This window comes from Salvelinus sp. IW2-2015, linkage group LG36 (assembly GCF_002910315.2).
Source record: "Salvelinus sp. IW2-2015 linkage group LG36, ASM291031v2, whole genome shotgun sequence".
NCBI classification, from domain to species: domain Eukaryota; kingdom Metazoa; phylum Chordata; class Actinopteri; order Salmoniformes; family Salmonidae; genus Salvelinus; species Salvelinus sp. IW2-2015.
Genome location: NC_036875.1, coordinates 27,072,323 through 27,094,442, shown reverse-complemented (window position 1 = coordinate 27,094,442; position 22,120 = coordinate 27,072,323). Strand labels below are relative to the sequence as shown.

Genomic DNA, 22,120 nt, shown 5'->3' with positions numbered 1-22,120 from the left:
ATATTACATCAATTTACCTCAAAATCATTTAATTAGGGTGACTTAAAAAGTTGAGATGAGACATTACATTTTTAGTTGAACAAGAGTAACGGCAGGCCAAGAAAATAAACAAATCATCATTAAAAAAAAAGTATATATATTATTTGTCAAGTTTATTCACAGTTAAATAATCTCTAAGGAAAAAGAATGGTGGTTTTGCTACTGATTGCAGGTCTCCTTTTTATATAAAATGGTTGACCTAAAATGTATGCTTAACTTTGACTTATTTGTCCTTTTCTAAATCATGTCTTAACCCAGAGAGGATATCAACTTCAACCAAACTGTGAGGACTGGAAACCCTCACCAGTTTACAACATCACTAATCATTCATATTTTATAGCCTAACAATATACTTTCCCAGTTTAAATATCCAATTATTCATTACGAGTACATTCAGTTATTCCCATGTATTACTTGTCCCCATCTGGCCTCATTCATTAATATGCCTTAGGAATAACACAGAACAATGACATTAGCATATAACCCTGGGTAAGAGATGAGCCTAATCTGAACCGGCACTTTATCCCAATATAGTGCAATATATGGGAAATAAGAGTACAATTTCAGGCGCAGCCCTGGTCATAGTAAATGAGAGCTTAATGTGACTCCTATACCTCATGTCACAGTTGGTGCTAGTCCACCAAATGTGTAAATTCAAGTGCAGATATCTGTTTGTAAATGATGATGTGATATGAAGCACAACCATAGGACTACAGAGCAGAGGCTTCAATTTGACCAAGTCATTGATATCCAGTACCCTTTCTGCATGATTCGTTAACTTGAAAAAAAGCAGCCCCACATTGCAATAACATTGTAATTTCACAGCAAGTACATAATTACTATATATACACACATTGACCAATTACAGACTACGTACCTACATATTAACATAACATTCTTTGGTATGCAATATTGATACATCGAAACAGCTGTGAATTGTTATAATTGTCGATTGAACACTCTACATTAGATCTTAAGTGAAATGTGTTATCACAGTCATAGTTCACTTCATTAACCATTTTAACTTAGGTGCTGCATGGAGTGGATTATTACCAAGCTACAAATTCAGTCGTAAAAAACAATCAAAGTATTGAATGTGAGGCATTGAGGAATCATCACCGGTCCAGTAACTAAACAGTTCAAAGAGCATTGGCTTGTTTTGCTGCTGTCAGCACTTGCTTCATTTCAAGTAGATTAATGATGATCAATAATAAATGAAGACTTTTCAATAACTCCAGTTGATCAGACATATTGATCAGATGAAAGTGAAGGCAGGTAGTGAGATGGCAGTAGTTGATGTGTCTTTATCTGATGCCAGACCAGCTGTGAAGGTAGGAGGTCCATCCTGAGCCTTTAGCTCCTCCCACCTCCTCCTCACCTGAAGCAAAAAGAGACCGGTTCAGAGACACAGATAGGACACTACAGTACCAACACACAGTATTTACTATAGCAGGGATCATCAACTACATTCAGCCACGGGACAATTTTTTCTTGAGCGGATGGTCAGGGGGCCGGAACATAATTACAAATAATCTGTAGACAGCAAATTGATTGCAAGAAGCCCAGACAGATATAATATTGGCCGTGGATAAGGAGCTTTCGCCCCTGCCTGCCCCTTCTGGAAACCTCTTTCTTAAAGCTAAGGATCCGGATCACGTTCTGAACATGTGTGACTTTACGCACACATACATTTTTCTAAGGTTGCTGCTCTGCTCCCCCCCCACCCCTTCACATTTCACTCTTTACTCTTCTGAACCATGATGATATAGCCCATGTCTCATTTCTGAACAGTTTAAATAAAAACCCTGCAGCGATTTGAACGTACATTCCAAAACATATTATAAAGGCTACAACCTTCTCGGTCTGTCTGTTGCAGTGGATAAAACGTTTAGCATTTTGTGTGATGTAGGCTAATCTTTATAGATGCTGCCATATCGTAGTTCCTGAATAACAGAACCCTACTTGACGGCCTGTCTGCCTCTTGCGCAGCTTAGGAAATGTTTTCAATTAAGAAAAAAAATAACCAAAACAAAGGCAATCAAGGAGAAGAGGGGGGAGTGGCAGCACAGCACAGCAACTACATAGCTGATTGCCCACTCCGCTGCCCATGTAAAATGTGCAGAAATATCTAGATTTTTTGCCTGGGCAAATTGGGATACATAAACTCCTTATCTGTAGCCACTCCGTATAATATTTGACTAAAACATAATAATTTCAAACCTTGCTTACATTTGTATACGATCACATACACTGAGTGCATAAAACATTAGGAGCACCTTCCTAATATTGAGTTTGCACCCACTTTTCCCCTCAGAACAGCTTCAATTCGTTGGAGCATGGACACTACAAGGTGTCGAAAGCGTTCCACAAGGATGCTGGCCCATGTTGACTTCAATGCTTTCCACAGTTGTGTCAAGTTGGCTGGATGTCCTTTGGGTGGTAGACCATTCTTGATACACATGGGAAACTGATGAGTGTGAAAACCCAGCAGTATTGCAGTTCTTGACACACTCAAACCGGTGCACCTGGCACCTACTATCACACCCCGTTCAAAGGCACTTAAATCTTTTGTCTTTCCCATTCACCCTCTGAATGACACTCAAGGCTTAAAAATCATTATTTAACCCGTCTCCCCCTCTTCTACACTGCTACAACACATCAAGCGGTACCGGAGCACCAAGTCTAGGACCAAAAGGCTTCTCGACAACTTTTACCCCCAAGCCATAAGACTCCTGAACAGGTAATCAAATGGCTACCCTATTTGCATTGTGTCCCACCCCACCCCCCACCCCCTTTTTTACACTGCTGCTAATCTCCGTTTATCATCTATGCATAGTCACTTTAACTCTACCTACATGTACATATTACCTCAATTAGCCCGACTAACCGGTGCCCCCGCACATTGACTCTGTACCAGTACCACCTGTATATAGCCTCTCTACTGTTATTTTCACTGTTGTTTTTATTTCTTTACTTATATATTGTTCACCTAATACCTATTTTTTTACTTAAAAATTGCACTGTTGGTTAGAGCCTGTAAGTAAGCATTTCACTTTAAGGTCTACACCTGTTGTATTCGGCGCATGTGACAAATAAACTTTGATTTGATTGAAATCAGTAAGAGGTCATAGCTTTCACCTGGTCAGTCTATATCAATGTTTTGAACACTTTGGAACAAATCACTTGGAGCTAATTTGCATGGTTTTTACAGTCTTACGTCCAACAATTCAAACATTTCTCAGCAAATCAAATCAACCGCGGGCTGAATCAGTGCGCGGACCACCAGTTGGGACGCCCAGCACTAAACATTCCAATGTTGACCTACATTAAATATTGAGGTCTCTGCAACTTCACTAAATGTACTATTCAGACAGAGATTGATGGGTGTGTGTGAGAGAGAGTATGTGTGTGTGTATATGTACAGTGTGTGTGTGGGTGTGTCTGTGTATACAGTGTGTGTGTGTGTGTGTGTGTGTATGTTCAGCGTGTGTGTGTTGTGTGTATGTACAGCGTGGGTGTGTCTGTGTATACAGTGTGTGTGTGTGTGTACGTACAGTTGTGTGTGGTCTCTGTGTATACAGTGTGTGTGTGTGTGTGTTGTGTATACAGTGTGTGTGTGTGGTGTTGTGTGTGTGTATGTACAGCGTGTGTGTGGGTGTGTCTGTGTATACAGTGTGTGTGTGTACCTACCCATTGCGATAGCAGCCAGTTTATTCTTCTCCTCAGGGCTGAGTTGTACCATGGTGTGTATGACGGGGAGCAGAGCCCGTCTCTCACTGCCTGACCCGAGGAAGATGAACTGCAGGAGGACATTCTTCAGATACTCCAGGTTGGCTACACTCTTCTCCCTCTCATGGTTACGCTCCAGACGACGCACCTCAGACTTCAACAGCTACAGAAGAAAGAATACCGACACAAGTATGAATGCGTGTGTGTGTGTGTGTGTTGTGTGTGTGTGTGTGTGTGTGTGTGTGTGCGTGTGTGTGTGTGTGTGTGTGTGAGAGAGTGTACATACATTGACCTGTTCCATCAGAACAGCGTTGGTAGCCTCGGTCTCATGCAGTAGCATGTTCATGTGTTCCATACTGCGTGTAGCTGTGGCCAACTTCTGACTTAACTCCTCTTTAGTCGGCTCCACCTGCCCAACAAACGGCTCTGAAACCAATCACACAAACAAATGCTCCTTTAGCAGACAGGTGTATTCAAAGACACAGTATCTCAAATGCATGTCTCTTGTGGGAACAAACCAACTACAGTATGTATCCATTGAAATCATGCATGGACACAAACTCCTACCTGTTTTGGGTCTGGGGAGGTGAGTAGATGCTCCAGTGAGGGTAGGGGTGTGTGTGGGGGGGACAGGGACTCTGTCTCAGTGGTCTCCATGCCTCCCCCTCCTCTCTAGCCATGGCTTGGAGGTCACTGAGGCCCAGGCCCAGCCTCCCATCGCCCCCTGGTCCACAGTCCGGCGGTCCACACTGGTTACGACTGGTCTGGATGGAGCTGGACGGGGGAGAGAAACGAGGGGAGGGGACGGTGGAGAGAAATGAGGGGAGGGGACGGTGGAGAGAGTAAGACAACACATATCATCTAGTCGGGCAGAGTGCAACAATGTAATTACCTACTTCAATGTAATTCCTAAGCTGGGCTTAGATAAGTTCATGAACAGAGGATGATAAAAATAACTGTGCTGAAAAAGAGCGCACTTCATATTGGTAGGTGTGTGTATCTGTGTGAGAGAGAGAGAGAGGTAGAGAAAGAGATAGGGCGGGTGTCTGATTGATGGACAGAGAGAGTGAAAGACGTGTGGGTAGAACCACCTGCAGCCCGCCCTGCTCTTCACACCCTAGAGAACACCCACAGTGGTGGAGTCTCTCTGGAACCCTTGACCCTAACTTGCACTTCAAGTTAACATAATTTTCACTTTAAGATTCAATCAAATCTTAAACCGTTTAAGGTTCAGTGCAGATGAAGGAAGAGAGACAAGAAGCAGAAGTAATTTCTGATTATAAGAAGGGATCCAGCTGTCTCCAGAAGTGCAACTGCGCCCAACTTTTGTGTTAGGGTGGCACTAACGACAAGGCTCTCCAGATGCCAGTGTGCTGGTGCTACCCAGAGGGGCGGGCAGAGCAGGGCTGGATGGGCTCTTTGTAGCCTTCACACTAACTAACACCTGGCCAGGCTGAGAAGAAGGAAGTCCCTCTCACTCAGCTCTCTCTCCCATCTTTAAACAGCTGCACTACCACACTAGACGAGTAAGTGAAAAGGTAGAGAGATAGATGGATGTGTGCTTACACTGAGTGGCTCCAGAGGGCCCCTGTGTGGGAGGTGATATATAAGGTCTATCAGCTCTGCTCTCTCATGCTCAACTCACAACCCCTCTCTCTACCTTCCCCTGGTCTCCATCCCCTTCTCACTCTCCGCTGGCTCTCGAACCCAACACTCACCCCCTCCTCTCTTTTCCTCTCCAGAACCGCACTCTATTCTTTCCCACTCTCAACCCAATCCTCAGCCTCTCTGGTCTTACCGGTCTGGCTCTGCAATGTGAATAGTTGGTTCTCCAGCCGGGTCATCTGGTTCTGCAGGGTCTCTACTGTAGTTCTGTGTTCGTCCTGAAGGTGGCGGATCTGCTCCCGGAACCCTGAGCGTTGGGCGTCGGCCTGGGAGGTAAGTTGACCCACCGTCTGGGCAAGCTCTGTCCTCAGCGACATACTCTCCGCCTGGAGAGACAGGAGTCTGGAGAAAGATAAGGAGAGATGGGAAACGTTAATCCACTGAGCTAAAGGCATGAGCTCTGGGAGCTAATACAAGTCTTCAGGCAAGGTTACTCCTCCACACACGCTCTCTGAGTTCGGCCTCTTTAGTGACGGTCTCCTGCAGTATCTTGTTGTGTCGTTCCAGCAGTGTGTGTGTTCCATCTGGAGCTGTTGTAGTTCCGCAGTGCTCGCCGCCAGACTCTGCTGACTGTCCTGCAGCTTGGCTTTATACTGGTCCACCATGGACTCCATCTGCTCTCTGTCACACAACACACACACACACATTATCATCATATAACACACATCAAATATGTCACCATATAACACACACACACACACACACACACACACACACACACACACACACACACACAGAGCATCTGTAGCTATACCTTTCCTGTTTGGTGGCGTGTCCGTCACTCTGGGCCGAACTCTTGTTCTTCTGTTGTTTGAGGACATTGTGAACTCTAACCTTATAGCTGTCAAACTCAGTAGTGACAAATGACAGCTCAGCCTGGAAACAGAATACACACCACACATTGATTGAAGTTGTAATTCATTAAAATGCTTAACAAACTGTTTGTAAGCACACATATTACGTGGTACCGGTATCTCTATTTTCACCCTGAAGTGTAATTAGGTGTGTTTCTGCAGATCAGCAGCTATAAATATGACGGTGTATAGCAACTACAATCAGCATCGAGACAGTTTATGGCAGAGCAAATGGTCGCGGGGCTGGAACATACAGTGCCAAAGTGGAATTATGTTTTAAATTAATAACAAATGAAAAGCTGAAATGTCTTGAGTCAATAAGTATTCAAACCCTTTGTTATGGCAAGTTTAAATAAATTCAGAAGTAGAAATTTGCTTAACAACACACAATAAGTTGCATGGACTCACTCTGTGTGCAATAATAGTGTTTAACATGATTTTTGAATGACTACCTCATATCTGTACCCCACATATACAATTATCTGTAAGGACCCTGAGTTGAGTAGTGAATTTCAAAAACAGATTCAACCATAAAGACCAGGGAGGATTTCCAATGCCTCACAAAGGGCACCTATTTGTAAATAAGCAAACATTTAAAAAGCAGGCTTGGAATATCTCTTTGAGCAAGGTGAAGTTATTAATGACACTTTGGATGGCTTATCAACACACCCAATCACTACAAAGATACAGGCGTCCTTCCTAACTCAGTTGTTGAAGGAAGGAAACCGCTGAAGGATTTCACCATGAGGCCAATGGTGACTTTAAAACCGTTACAGAGTTTAATGGCTGTGATAGGAGAAAACTGAAGATGGATCAACAACATTGTAGTTACTCCACAATACTAACCGAATGGACAGGGTGAAAAGAAGGAAGCCTGTACAGAAAAAAATAATATTCTAAAACATACATCCTGTTTGCAACAAGGCACTAAAGTAATACTGCAAAACATGTGGCAAAGCAATTCACTTTTTGTCCTGAATACAAAGTGTTATATTTGGGGCAAATCCAATACAAACACATTATCAAACAAAGTGGTGGCTGCATAATGTTATGGGTATGCTTGTAATAGTTAAGGACTGGGGAATTTTTCAGGATAAAAAGAAACAGAATGGAGCTAAGCACAGGCAAAATCTGAGAGGAAAAATTGGAGATGAATTCAACTTTCAGCAGGACAATAACCTAAAACAAGGCCAAATCTACACTGGAGGCCAAATCTACACTGGAGGCCAAATCTACACTGGAGGCCAAATCTACACTGGAGGCCAAATCTACACTCGAGTTTCTTACCAAGACAGTGAATGTTCCTGTGAGGCACAGTTACAGTTATGACTTAAATCTACATCAAAATCTTTGTCAAGACCTAAAGATGGCTGTCTAATAATGATCAACAACCAATTTGACAGAGCTTGAATTATTTTGAAAATAATAAAAATGGGCAAATGTTGCATAATCCAGGTGTGGAAAGCTCTTAGAGACTTACCCAGAAAGACTCACAGCTGTAATCACTGCCAAAGGTGCTTCGACAAAGTATTGACTCAGGGGTGTGAATACTTATGTAAATTAGATATTTCTGTATTTAATTTTCAATAAATTAACAAAAATGTCTAAAAACATGCTTTCACTTTAACATTATTGGGGTTTGTCTGTAGATAGGTGAGAAAAAAATACATTTAAGCCATTTTGAATTCAGGCAACAAAATGTGGAATAAGGGGTATAAATACTTTCTGTAGGCACTGTAATTATAATCCGGGTATCCTGGAAGGATATCGACCTCATTCCATCAGTAGAGGATGCCTGGTTATTCTTTACAAGTGCTTTCCTCACCATCTTAAATAAGCATGCCCCGTTCAAAACATGTAGAACTAGGAACAGAAATAGCCCTTGGTTCACTCCAGACCTGTCTGCCCTTGTCCAGCACAAAAACATCCTGTGGCGTTCTGCATTATCATCGAATAGCCCCCACGATATGCAACTTTTCAGGGAAGTTAGGAACCAATATACACAGGCAGTTAGGAAAGCAAAAGCTAGCTTTTTCAAACAGAAATATTGCATCCTGTAGCACAAACTCCAAAAAGTTCTGGGACACTAAAGTCCATGGAGAATAAGAGCACCTCTCCCAGCTGCCCACTGCACTGAGGCAGGAAACACTGTCACCACCGATAAATCCACGATAATTGAGAATTTCAATAAGCATTTTTCTACAGCTGGCTACCCTATCAACAGCCCTCTACCCCCACAGCAACTTGCCCCCCCCCCCATTTCCCCTTCACCCAAATCCAGACAGCTGAGGTTCTGAAAGAGCTGCAAAATCTGGACCCCTACAAATCAGCTGGTCTAGACAATCTGGACCCTATCTTTCTAAAATGATCCGCCGCAATTGTTGCAACCCCTATTACTAGCCTGTCAACCTCTCTCTCGTATCGTCTGAGATCCCCAAAGATTTGAAAGCTGCCACGGTCATCCCCCTCTTCAAAGGGGAGACACTCTAGACCCAAACTGCTACACACCTATATCTGTCCTACCCTGCCTTTCTAAGGTCTTCGAAACCAAGTTAACAAACAGATCACGACCATTTCGAATCCCACCGTACTTCTTCGCTATGCAATCTGGTTTCAGAGCTGGTCACGGGTGCACCTCAGCCACGCTCAAGGTCCTAAACGATATCATAACCGCCATCGATAAAAGGCAATACTGTGCAGCCATCTTCATCGACCTGGCAAGGCTTTCGACTCTTGTCAATCATGGCATTCTTATCGGCAGACTCAACAGCCTTGGTTTCTCAAATGACTTCGCCTGGTTCACCAACTACTTCTCAGACAGAGTTCGATGTGTCAAATCGGAGGCCTGTTGTCCGGACCTCTGGTAGTCTCTATGAGGTGCCACAGGGTTCAATTCTCAGCCGACTCTTTTCTCTGTATACATCAATGTCGCCGTTCTTGCTGTGGTGATTCTTCTGATCCACCTCTACGCAGACGACACCATTCTGTATACTTCTGCCCTTCTTTGGACACTGTGTTAACTAACCTCCAGACGAGCTTAAATGCCATTCAACTTTCCTTCCGTGGCTTCCAATCTCTTTAAACACTAGTAAAACTAAATGCATGCTATTCAACACGATCGCTGCCCGCCCGCCGCCCGACTAGCATCACTACTTGGATGGTTCTGACCTAGAATATGTGGACATCTACAAATACTTAGGTGTCTGGTTAGACTGTAACTCTCCTTCCAGACTCACATTAAGCATCTCCATCCAAAATTAAATCTAGAATCGGCTTCCTATTCGCAACAAAGCATCCTTCACTCATGCTGCCAAACACACCCTCGTAAAACTGATATCCTACCGATCCTTGACGTCGGCGATGTCATTTACAAATAGCCTCCAACACTCTACTTAGCAAATTGGATGCAGTCTATCACCTATCGCCTCCGTTGTACCAAGCCTTACCATGCCATGCCTTCACTCCCTATCTTACTACAATTTGCACACACTGTATATAGATTTTTATTTGTGTTCTAACTGTACGTTTATTTATCCCATGTGTAACTCTGTGTTGTTGTTTGTGTCGCACTGCTTTGCTTTATCTTGGCCAGGTCGCAATTGTAAATGAGGACTTGTTTCTCAACTGGCCTACCTGGTTAAATAAAGGTGAAATAAAAAAAATATAATGTGTACACTGCAAATGACCACAACTAAGCCCAAAAAGAGATTCTATTAAAAAAAAAAAAAAAAAATTTGATTACATATCTTGATTACATTGATGATCACGTCTTCTTTTTTGTTTACTTTTTTGCTGAATTCCTGGTGATTTTACAGTCTTTTTTTCTTCCGCAAAACACCCCCCCCCGCCTATTGCCAACCCCTGCTGTATAGTGTATGTGTGTGTGTGTGAGTGAATGATTATATATTGTAATGAATAGTACAGTGTTAGTGTGTAGTCCAGCAAGGTAGACAACCCAGCAGCAGCACTTCTCTACCGTGGACCAGACTCCACATCTATTCTACCCACTAGACCCCAGGTAATAATAAATTTGGTTCAACCATTTAGAAAAGCTGCCACATTCAAACTCTACTGGATGGAAATCCATGAAGCTATTTCTACTGACTGAGCTGCGGCAAAAGAGGTATGGAGAGAGGACGCACCAGTGCGGGAAGACCACGCGCGCTTTCGCCAGCTGGCCGCGCTCTAGGTCCAGACAAAGAGTGTGAGAGAGGAGAGTGGGCAGAGGGCGTTGGAGCTACTGGTCGAGACAAATGGTGGAAGAGAGGAGAGAGAATGAGAGCCCGCGCTTACGCATCCGCACAACCGCGTCCGGAGACGGAGAGTGGGAGAGGGTTGAGCCTGAGTCCAGACAGACAGGTCGCGACGAGCGAGAGTGGGATGAGGGGAGTTTGAGACTAGGCTCCAGACACGACGGTGGAGAGAGTCGAGAGTGAGGAAGAGGTGCGCTACTCCGGCTCCCAGACAGCGAGGATGGCCCGACCGCACGCAGCCCGACCGCGATCGTGGCGTACGGCGCCTGTTGAGCCCCTTACACGGTAAACAAGACACCCAACGCGTCGGCAGAGCGGAGAGCGCGGTGCTAAGAGAGGGGTTGAGTTAGAATCTCGCAGACAAAAACAGGTGGAGAGGAGAGTCTCGGGAGCCGCAGTCTGAGATCTCAGGATCCAGCCTAAGACGGTGAGAGAGGAACTGCGATGGGCTCCGCAGCAGACAGCGTCCCTGACGTTACGGTCCACGCACATCCCCAGGTCGGCCCCGCGCGTGAGAGCAGGACCTCCCCTCGCGGCACGCCGAAGGGAGCGGGGCCCGGTTTCAGCGCGGTAGAAAGCAGGTCCGCGGAAGAGAAGACCGTAGAACGGAAGAGTAGAGGAGAGGAGGAAGCATGGATTGAGGTAGCAAAGGGCCAGCCCGGGAACGACCGACGCAGGCTGAGAACCGGAGATGAGAGGTCGGCACCTCGACGCCCGCCAGGAACAGACGGCGATTCTCGAGCGCGGGTACTAGACTGTCAACGGCGCGCCCCGCCGCCGCCGCCGCGAAGACTGCACTCGAGGTCTGCCAGTGCCAACCGCCCGCCACTCGGCGCGCCCTGGGCGCATGCGCGCACCCCCGCCCGCCGCGCCCCCTGACATCCCTCCCCACGCCCGCGAGGCCAGCTCCAACCTTCCGTCGCCTGCCCGCTCCGCCCGCGGCCTTGCCGCGGCGACGGCGGCGGTGGGTACCGCACGCGCACACGCCGCGCGGGCCACACAGCAGGAGCCCGCGGTACGACGGCACGAGAGCAGTCCGCGACGCCCCCGCGTGAAGCGAGCGCAGCAGGCGCGATCTGGCGGTTGCAGTGCGTGTCGAGGCAGTACACCCGGTACGCGGCACATGGACCGACGAGCGGTGATAGGAACGCGAGCAGCCCGAGCAGAGCTGGAGGACGACGAGACCGAGATCGGGCGGCCCCCGTTCGAGCCCGGTCCGAGACAAGCGCGGGCGAAGACTGAGGAGGTCAACATCCGCCGGCAGACGAGGAGGCGGACCAGAAGAGGAACAACTGAGCCCCGAGTTCGTGACCGCCGCGCCCGCGATGTCTACGCCAAAGGCCCGCGCGGTGCTGACAGGCGCAACCGACGCGTGGACAGCCGCTGCAGAACGTAGCGCGGACGCAGAGGGAGCATCGCGGCGCCGCCCGTTCGAGCCGGCTCGCCCCCGGCTACGCAAGGTCGGGGGACCAAGAGACGCACGGCTCCCAGGAACGACGGCACGAGAGGCACCGAGAAGAACGATTGGCCGCTTGCACGCGCCGCCGGCTAGACAAGCGACCGCGCCGGACAGAGCGCATGGGTCAAGCAACGGAGCAGAGCGGCGCACCCGACCGCACGCGAGGGCACGACTGCGGCTTGAGCCCGCCGGCCCCTCAGACACACGCGGGCCGACCCCAGCACGAGAGTCGAGGAACGGTACGACGAGAGGACTCTGCACGCGCGCCGCCGGCGCAGAGCGGCCACAGACTGACCCTGCGTTCCACGCCAGCGGTACGCGTAAAGGGGCCCGCCAGGCCACCCCGCGGCGGCGCCCCGGCCGGCGCCTGCTCTCCCTCGGCAACGGACCAGGCGGTAGGAAGCGCGCGGAGCGCGCCTCCCGCCGCCGCCCGGGCCAGAGAGCAAGCACGACGACGCGACTGGACACGCATGGCGGTGAGGCGCTGCCGGCTAAAAAGGGATGGGAAGAGGACAGACACGCGTAGAACGCGGAGACACGAGGACGAGATCGACGGGAACGTATGGGGTCTGCCCGAGAGTCAGAAGGGGGGAAGAGAAAGGTAGGAACGGAGAGAGAGGAGAGAGAGGAAGATGGGGTTGAGGGTAGAAAGGGGGAAGAGAGAGGTAGGAACAAAGAGAGAGGATGAGATGAAAGAGAGAAAAACCAAACGTGTGCATATGTGCGTTTGTATGCGGGTATACCTTGGCAGTGTTAGCCTCCTGCTGTAGTGAGGTCAGTCTGTGTTGCAGGGAGCTGCTTGTTCTCTGCTGTTGTTCCGTCAGAGTCCTCAGCTGCTCATGCAGCCGGTGGCGCTCCCCAGACAGGTCACAGCACTGGATCTTACTGTTCTCTAGCTTCTGTTGGTGGGTCTCCAGGTCTCCCTTCAGAGAGGCCAGGGTCATCATCTGAGAGGCTTCCTGCACAAACACAGAAACACTTACATTGTAGTGTGTGTAAGGCAACACTAACTAGACTACTACAATGTATTAACGTAACATAACACTGTCAACACTCCTTATAATACAGTAGTGACGCCACACACAGGGGAAAGCAGTAAGGGGAACACAACACTGTGATCCCTGGAGTCTGACCTGTCGCTTGGCGTCCGCCAGATCTTTCTTGGTTTTCACCAGCAGCTGTTTCATCTTGGCGCTCTTGTCCTCCCCCTGGTCCAGCTGGGACTTCAGACCCTCTGGAGGATCACACAGGTTTCAGGAATGAAATAATACAGAAATGCATTGAAGGACATCATTATAATGAATGAAACCATTATAGAAACAAAGGATTTTGATCTACTGTAACCTGATTTAGTTCCGTTTTAATAGGTTAGTTGTAAGAGAACTATGTCAGTTTGGCAAATGGTAGTGATTGGTGTGATAACTGTCCTGTGTAGTTCAGTTGGTAGAGCATGGCAGCTCCGGGGTTGTGGGTTCGATTCCCACAGGGGACCAGTACGAAAAAAAGTATTGAAATGTACACACTCACTACTGTAAGTCGCTCTGGATAAGAGCGTCTGCTAAATGACTCGAATGTAGAAATGTCTGCGTACCAATCTCCTGGTTGAGTGTGTATTCTTTCTGAGTGTGTGTGTGTATCTGTGTTTTCAGCTCCTCCACACACACGTCCTTCTCTGACAGTTTGGTGTTGAGTTCTTTGACCAGGCGTTCATAGTCTGCCATCTCCATGTCCAACAACGAGCTCTGCTGGGCCTCCTGGACAAAAACACACACATTCACAACGGATACACACTGCACCACACTGTGTGTACCGCAACATACACACACTGAATCATGTTTCTACACACATCTTAGTATGAGTAATGGAAAAGCAGCTTCCAGTGCTTGAGGGGAAAATGTTATTTTGACATCGTTCTAGAGTCAGCGTTGTTTTGTAGGACTAGAGGCAACACAACACACAACTCTCAGAGGGTTAGAAGGAAGGGCTTCACCAGCTCTTTATTTGAGTGGCCATGCTGTGTGTGTGTACCTTGCGTAGCTGCTCCAGCTCCTGTGCAGTCTGCTGAGACTGCTGCTTCTGTCTGCGGAGCTGAGCGGTCAACTCCTCTCCCTCCTTCTGCAACGATGACAGCTCCTGGAGAGACAAACACAGTTAGCACACACACACACACACACACACACACACACACACACACACACACCTTTGTCTTTTGTTCCTTCAGTAGTCTCTCAGCCTGATGGTCTCTGTTCAGGGTGTCTGTCTGTCTGTGTAGTTCTGCTGTCTGTCCTTCCATCTGTCTCACCGTGCTCCTCAGAGTCTCCATCCCAGTCATCAGGTCCTCTCTCTCCGACCACAGCTGCTCATGCTGGACACACAGAAAAACACACATTTAAGAAAACTTCACTCTAGAGTTCTTGACAATCACCAGTCCCCTTGGCCATATAATCAGCCAGCAAGGGATATAGAATACTCTTCAACATATCTAACAAAGACATCCAGGGAAGTCTCAGACACTGTTCAGACACTTGAGCTTCTCTGTCTGTACTTCCAATCTGCATTGTCCCAGGGGAGCTGTCAGCTCATACAGCCATGACCAGCATCTTCCTCAGTAGACACAACGCTACAACACCAGATGGAACCAGACACCGGTTTATTTACACACACTCCATTACTTCACTAGAAAAACTATTAGGAGGAGATGATAATCATTACAAGTGGAATGGAAATAATTCACAAATGGACAGTTTATATTTGTACTGAGGGGGAAATTGTCAGTCTGGTTGAGCATGCTGGAAGACTGAGCATGGTTTGTGTGTGGGACTGTGTGTGTGTGTTACCTGTTGTACGGCGGTGTTGAGTCGTTTGGTCAGCTCTGAGATCTGTTTCTCAGCTCCCTCCACCTTCTCTCTCTCCTTATCCAGCTGCTCTGTCTGCCTGTCGTAGTCCAACTGTAAGTTCTGTAACACACACACAAATGTAATACTAAACACATTCATTATTGAGTAGGCATCGAGGCATTCAGTTTAATGCAGAATAACACATACTATATCAAGCTGCCTGTTCTACACAGTGACAGGGTATCCATCCATTCAGGTCTGGAACAAAACTCTCATTAAACTGGGCAGAGTGATTTGATCTCTAATGGCTTACAAAGCCAATTCATAAAGACAACCGTCTGAACCCATTTAATGTGGCTGTTGTGCATTACTAACTGAAACAAATAGAAAGCTCCTTATTGAGCACACACACTTAGCAATAGCAGCCCTGGCCAACAATCTAGGGAAAATGCCACTTCATTATTTGCATGAACAATCTCTTCAGATTTGTACCAACAGCTTATTAATAAGCAATTCACTATTGATTTCTGTGTTATTCATTCCGTATGAGGTAGAGACACAGTGAGGGGTCAGGGCTAGGTATCAGGGGTGATGTTTCCCCTACCAATACATAGGGCTCAGGGCTAGGTATCAGGGGTGATGTTTCCCCTACCAATACATTAGGTTGCTCAGGGTAGGTATCAGGGGTGATGTTTCCCCTACCAATACATAGGGCTCAGGGCTAGGTATCAGGGGTGATGTTTCCCCTACCAATACATAGGGGTCAGGGTGAGTAGTACCTTGTATCCCTCTGCTCCATGGATGATGTCTTTCATTGAGCTGGTCACTCTCTCTCTCTCAGCCTTCAACACCTCCACTTCCTCCTTCAGAGACACAGCCTCTTTCCTGCTGGTGTCCAGCTCCTTCCTGGCTTTCACAGCCACKGCCTTGATCTTATTCATCCTCTCATRCTTCRCTTTGCTTTCCTTCTCCAGCAGGGCTGAGATGGAGGGATGGGACATCATCACACACAGATCATTGGAGGAATCAGTATCCCTCAATGATTGGCACTTTGTATCTGTCATTCTTATATGAGCTGAATAAAATCACCTAGAAATAATAAAACAAGCATGACACTGTTAGTACTGCTCATCTGTGTTTACTGGTCATAGTATCCCAGTTCCCTGTTCTGAAGTTCTCCATTACAGTAGTAATTAGGAACGTACCGATTTTCTCAGTGAACTCGGTGTTCTCCTCTGAGACAGTGGAGGCTGTAGACTGGTGGGGGGAGAGACAGGGAGGTGGAGGGAGAGGAAAAGTCAGTCTGTAGAACTAATGAAAAATACCTCAGCAGTCACTGTAACAAACTATAGCTCGAGGCAATTTTTTTTTTAAATACATGTAATCCATTCAACTTGAAGACACTGACAGAAGAAGCACTCACCTGCAGGACAGCCATCTCACTCTTCAGCTGGGATATGACGTTGTCCTTTTCTGTTAGCTGCTGTTGTAGCGCTCTCCTCTCCTCTTGTTTTTCCTCCTCTCTCTCCGTCTCTCCTCCCACCTTCTGCTCCCTCTCTTTGTCTGCCAGTGTCTCTGTAGTGTTGCTGACCTGGGCCAATAGTTCCTGGTTCTCTGTTCTCATCTTCTCATTGGCCAGTTTCATCTCTCCCAGGTCTCTCTGTAGAGCTTCAGTATCTCCCACCAGCTCCCCCAGATTACACTTCAGGAGGTTCCTCTCCTTTTCAAGCTTCTCTACACAAGCCTGCAGCTCCTCCACCTCCTCCCCTGGGCTCCCCTGCACCTCCCCTAGGCTGCTCTTCAGCAGGCTCCTCTCCTTCTCCAGCTCCTGTATATGAGCCTGTAGCTCAGCCACCTTTTCTCTTTGGCCTTGCCTCCCCTCCACCTCCCTCAGCCTCACCACCTCCATCTCCTGCAGTGCTGACAGTGTTTGGTCTCTCTCTGTGCTCACCACATTGAGTGAATCCTCCAACTCCTGAACAGCACTCTCCTTCATCTGTAGCTGAGAGAGGATCTCCCCGTTCTGCCTGCTCAGATCCTCCACTGAAGCCTTTAGCTCGAGGGTTAACGCTGTCTGCTCCTCAAGAGAGGCCTTTAGCTCAGAGGCTAACACAGTCTTCTCCTCCAGAGAGGTCTTAAACTCGAGAGCTAATTCTGTCTTCTCCTCCAGAGATGTCTGCAGCTGCTCCTTCAGCCCCTCGGCTGCCTGTATCTGCTCCAGGAAGCTCTCCAGCCTCTTCTCCAGGCCCTGGACCTTCTCCAACAGGCTGTCTCTGTCTTCATTCAGCACTCTCAACTTCTCTACCAGACTCTCTCTCTCCTCAGTTAGCCCTCTGACTCTCTCCTGTAGCTCCTGGATCGCTGACGCCCCCTGTTCCTTCATAGCTTCATATTGTCTGACGAAGTCCCCAGTCCTCTGACCTAGCTCAGTCTCCAGGCCTCTCAGGATGTCTCTGGTGTGTTCGCACTCAGCGACCGCCTGGCCCCTCTCTCTGGCTAGGTATTCACATTCATCCACTGCCTGGCGCCTCTCTCTGGCTAGAGACTCACATTCACCCACCGCCTGGGTATTCTCTCTAGCTAAGGTCTCACACTGGTTCCTCAGCTCCTGGACCTCTAGGATCAGTCTCTGCTGTTCTTCCAGGGTCAAACTCTGGTGGTCTGTGTCAGGGAAAGGGCTGGAGGGGCTAGCAGAGCTGGCAGGCAGGCTGTACGCTGGTTCTCTCTGTGGCCCACTCTGTTGGAGCTGAGTGAGGGCTGGAACCTCCTGAAGGTCACACTTGGGGGTTGCCGGGCTCAGAGGGTCTCGGTAAGGGGTCATATTCAGGTCAGGGGTCGCACCCTCCCGGGTCATCAGCAACTCATCGATCTTAAATTCTAGCTCCTCCTTCTCTGTCTGAAACTCCTCCCTCATCCTCTCAAGCTCCGCCTCCAGTTGAGACTTCACATTGCCCAAGAAGGTCAGTTCGTCTTGCAGCATTGTATTCTGGGATTGCAGGTCCTCCAAGGCGGATCGGAGCTGTCCAGTCTCCGTCTCTCCATCACTGGCATCAATCTGACTTAAACCAGACAGCTCCAACATCCTGGCTATTCCTGAGCTGCGGCCGCTAGGCTCCTCCTCTTCCTCCTGCACATCCTGCAGGAAGCTGTCATAACAAGAAGAGGAAGAAAATTTGATTAATTAAGCACTTTTTAAAGTGGCTCAAAGCGTTTTACTGTACAGTCTGTGACTAATCTCATGTCATCCAACACCAATATCTTGTCCAACACCAATGTATAGCAGTAGGACCCACCTGTCTTTGAGAGCGAGCTGCTCACTGAGCTCCTCTTGGAGAAGTAGCAGTCTCTCTCTCTCCATCTCAAAGTCCTCCTCCAGAGCTCTCAGCTCCTCTTCATGTTGCATGCTATGCTGGGCCAACTCCTCTCGTAGGTTCTCTACTTCCTGCTGGGCCTAAAAGAAAAAGAATCACACAGTGTATTGCAACATTTAAACCAGAAGGTCTTTGTCAGCTGTCGGCTTACAACCGTGTGAAGGTATTTATTTAGTGAAATGTTTCGGACACTGCTTTTGAACTAACCTCTGTCTGCGCCCTCTGGTGGTCCTCCTGCAGCGCTGCAGCCTCCTGGGCGCTTCGCTCCACCGCTGCAGCTAGCTCCGTCTGCAGACTCAGGATCTGCGACTTCAGGCTGTGACTAACAGCTTCTACACTGTCGTTTGTATCTTCCTTTTCTCTTTCCCTATGCTTTTCTTTCTCTCTGTCACGCTCGTCTTTCTCTCTCAGAAGCCTCTGAAAGAATTCAACTTCTTCTTTATGTTTGGCCTGGGATACGTGCATGGTCTTCTCAAAAGTGGCCATCTTTTTCTGGTGGTCTTCCTTGGCCTGGTTCAACTCTCCCTGCAGGGTGGCCAGTTTTCTTATTGCATCCTGGTCATATTCAACAGAAAACATCAAGTTAGAACTGGACTGGAACAAAAGGCTGAACACCATGCAGCTATCCAGGACTAGGGTAGGTGACCACTGGTCTGGCCTACACAGACAGATGACATGGTCTACTACAGTTCACCTGTTCCCGCTGCTTGGCCTTCTCATTCTCCTTCCGCAGTAACACTGCACTCTGCTGGGTCTCAGCTTTCTCCAGCAGCAAAGCACTCATCCTCTCAGTCAGCTCCTGGGAGAACAGAATACCACAGAATTCAACAGAATAGAATGGAAAACACATTACTTACAAACACTCCCAAAGCACCTCAGCAGCAGCTTATTCATTTTCTCATGTAACAATTTAAGACCACAAACCTGTATGACAGAGTCGTCTGAATTGCCTGTTGGCTGAGACTTGAGGGTGTCAACTTCCTTCTCCAAATCTGAAAGGAAAGGACAAAAATATTAAAAAGGAAATCCTACTACTGTATTGATATTATAAACGATCACAACATTGAATAGTAAACCAATGGTTGACCCTTTTTATTTTTGCACTGTCTCCATGCACACTCACAGGACACTACATACACTGACACTCCAACTCACAAATAACATGCACACACATTTATACTGACTCTATACACACACATACAATCATAATTTACACTGCTGCTACTGTTTATCATATATCCTGATGCCTAGTCACCTAACCCCTATACATATCTACCTCTATCACTCCAGTATCCATGCACCTTGTAAATATGGTACTGGACTGACCCTGTATATAGCTTCTTACTTTCTCGTGTTCTTCATATATCTGTTTCTCGTGTGTTTTTGTTCTACCTTCTGTTATTTTTAATGCTACATTGATATTGATTATGACATTATTGGGTTTAGAGCTGCTAGAAATGCATTTCACTGTACTTGTGCACGTCAAATTACACCTTGAATCTAAACAGTGAATGACAGGTGCATCATGTACCTGCACATTTGGACTTCATCTTCTGGATGGCAGCCATCTGCTTCTTGGCAAACTTGATGAGGTCATCCTTGGACAACGTGTCCAACTTCAGAGGTAACAGTAAGACAAAGGTAACAAACAGTGAGACAGAGGTACCAAACAGTGAGACATAGAACACATTATTTTAGGGTCTCAGTACTAGTGTTTTGATATGATAAAGTTGTCAAAAGTATGAGCACAAAGGCCAATCAATTCATGTATACATCATTGATACAGAAAGTGTACATGCCATTTCAAAATACTCTAAGACTGATAAAGGAAGAATGGGGGGGTGGTGGGTAGGATAGTATTTCTGAGAACTCGGGAGTGCTGCACCTTTGATTTTGCTGCACCTGAAGGTGGTGAGGCCACAGACTCTGAGCCAGTGTCCTGCAAACAAACAATTACATAAAACAGGATATACCGGTATGACGCGCGCACACACACACCAATCTCACATTTACAGTCTAGGCAAACACTACAAAAGCGATGAGTAGGTATCACGTAGCTAATCTCATCTAGATAGCCATCTTTTCCTTTGGTGATACCGAAGCATGTGAATACTTCTGGATAAGGAAACAGTTGGATAGCTGTCCATGGCTAACATTGCCCTTATAGCTAGCTAGACCAGTAACTTGGCCAAGGTCTATGACTTAACTATCATTTCATGTTAGCAGTTGTGTAGTATCGCATATTATTTTAAATGGCGATTTAGTTGTCATTACTGTTATGTTAGCTAGCTAGCTACACTAACGTTAGCTAAACCTGCTACTAGCCAGCCAGACGTGCTAACAACAATCACTTAACGTTACATGTCGTTGGACCAAACTTACCTCCATCTTGATCGAAGCAATGTAACTAACCAATCGTTAACGGAATCGGTAGTCTGTGTAGCTGAATATCTGCTATATGTTACTGAATTGTACGATTTGAAAACTAAAGCATTTCACTATTTTGATGATCTCCAACGCTAAGCTTCAATTCATTTCCGACTTCGTCAAACAACGTACGTACGTCACAGCAAACGTAATCGATAGTGCCTGCCAGACTTCAGATTGTATAACAGTAAAAACGGCAGGTTTTTGTTGTTTCAAAGTAACATGAATTATTTATACACTGCACTAGGAATGTCCAGGTGAACAAAAGAGAAGAGCAGTCGCAGATAGTCAATTATAAGTCAATGAAGTTCATTACAAGAGGCAACACCCAACACAGAAGCAGAGAAAACGTCTAGCTGTTTTTTTTCTTCTTCTGTGGGCTTTCTGGCGGACTATAACCCAGAAAGGTGTATTGCCACCACCAACTGGAACTCATTGAAACCAAAACAAGGTAAAAAAGAAAATCCATACGTGATAGGGAAATTAACTTATTCCACACAAATAAAAATAGTACATTGACAAAACAAAACTCCCAATTCTCCATATCTCCCTTCTCAGGTTATAGGGCCTGAGATGGTGGTATGGCTTGTGATAATATTCCATGTAACTCCTTCTCCGCTTCCACAAATCATTTCTATCTTCCTGGACCTTCTCTCCACCTAGGCAGTGCCATTTATCACCATAGCTATAAAGGCCACCTAGTCCACCTTCTTTTTTTATTTTTTTATCCCCTTTTTCTCCCCAATTTCGTGGTATCCAATTGTTAGTAGTTACTGTCTCATCGCTGCAACTCCCGTACGGACCCGGGAGAGGCGAAGGTCAAGAGCCATGCATCCTCCGAAACACAACCCAACCAAGCCGCACTTCTTCTAAACACAGCGCACATCCAACCCGGAAGCCAGCCGCACCAAGGTGTCGGAGGAAACACCATACACCTAGCGACCTGGTCAGCGTGCACTGCGGCCGGCCCGCCACAGGAGTCGCTAGTGCGCGATGAGACAAGGATATCCCTGCCGGCCAAACCCTCTCTAACCCGTACGACGCTAGGCTAATTGTGCGCCGCCCCATGGGCCTCCCGGTCGCGGCCGGCTGCGACAGAGCCTGGCCAAGTCCACCTTCTTAACCTTTAAAATGTCAGGATCCTGCTGGTGAAAGGCAACCCCTGAAGTCTGCAGTGAAGGCCTACCCACCACCATGGACTCTTCAAGTGCACCATTCCAACCCTCAACCCTTTTAACAGTTGCTGCATATGATATGCTCTGGATAGCCCTGACTTTGGCCACCTCATTCTCTTTTACCCTTGTGGGGCATTCGAATGACGTGGCTTCATGGTTCCCACCACAATTGCAACATGTCACATTTTCATCACTTTTATAACACATAACACATGATCTTTTACACAACTTGGACATCTTGGCTTCTCCCTTCTGAAAACACTTGAAACATGATCAAAAGCTTTACAATGATCACACTGCATTGGTCTTGG

At 47.1% G+C, this 22,120-nt stretch overlaps 1 protein-coding gene across 1 annotated transcript; it reads right to left on the bottom strand.

Annotated features, from left to right (window-relative positions):
• Positions 1 to 135: 135 nt before the first annotated feature.
• On the bottom strand, positions 136 to 20,929 carry LOC111959282 (GRIP and coiled-coil domain-containing protein 2-like). Its single transcript, XM_070437745.1, is given in 25 exon segments — positions 136 to 1,417; positions 3,730 to 3,931; positions 4,055 to 4,192; positions 4,336 to 4,430; positions 4,433 to 4,479; positions 5,476 to 5,775; positions 5,876 to 5,948; positions 5,951 to 6,054; positions 6,188 to 6,309; positions 12,743 to 12,958; positions 13,133 to 13,233; positions 13,591 to 13,753; positions 14,028 to 14,132; positions 14,200 to 14,364; positions 14,837 to 14,956; positions 15,616 to 15,815; positions 16,042 to 16,093; positions 16,260 to 17,982; positions 18,130 to 18,287; positions 18,415 to 18,762; positions 18,902 to 19,006; positions 19,132 to 19,199; positions 19,739 to 19,823; positions 20,093 to 20,146; positions 20,590 to 20,929. Coding segments are annotated over 25 exon segments (4,824 nt in total). The 5' UTR covers positions 20,596 to 20,929; the 3' UTR covers positions 136 to 1,343.
• Positions 20,930 to 22,120: the final 1,191 nt, after the last annotated feature.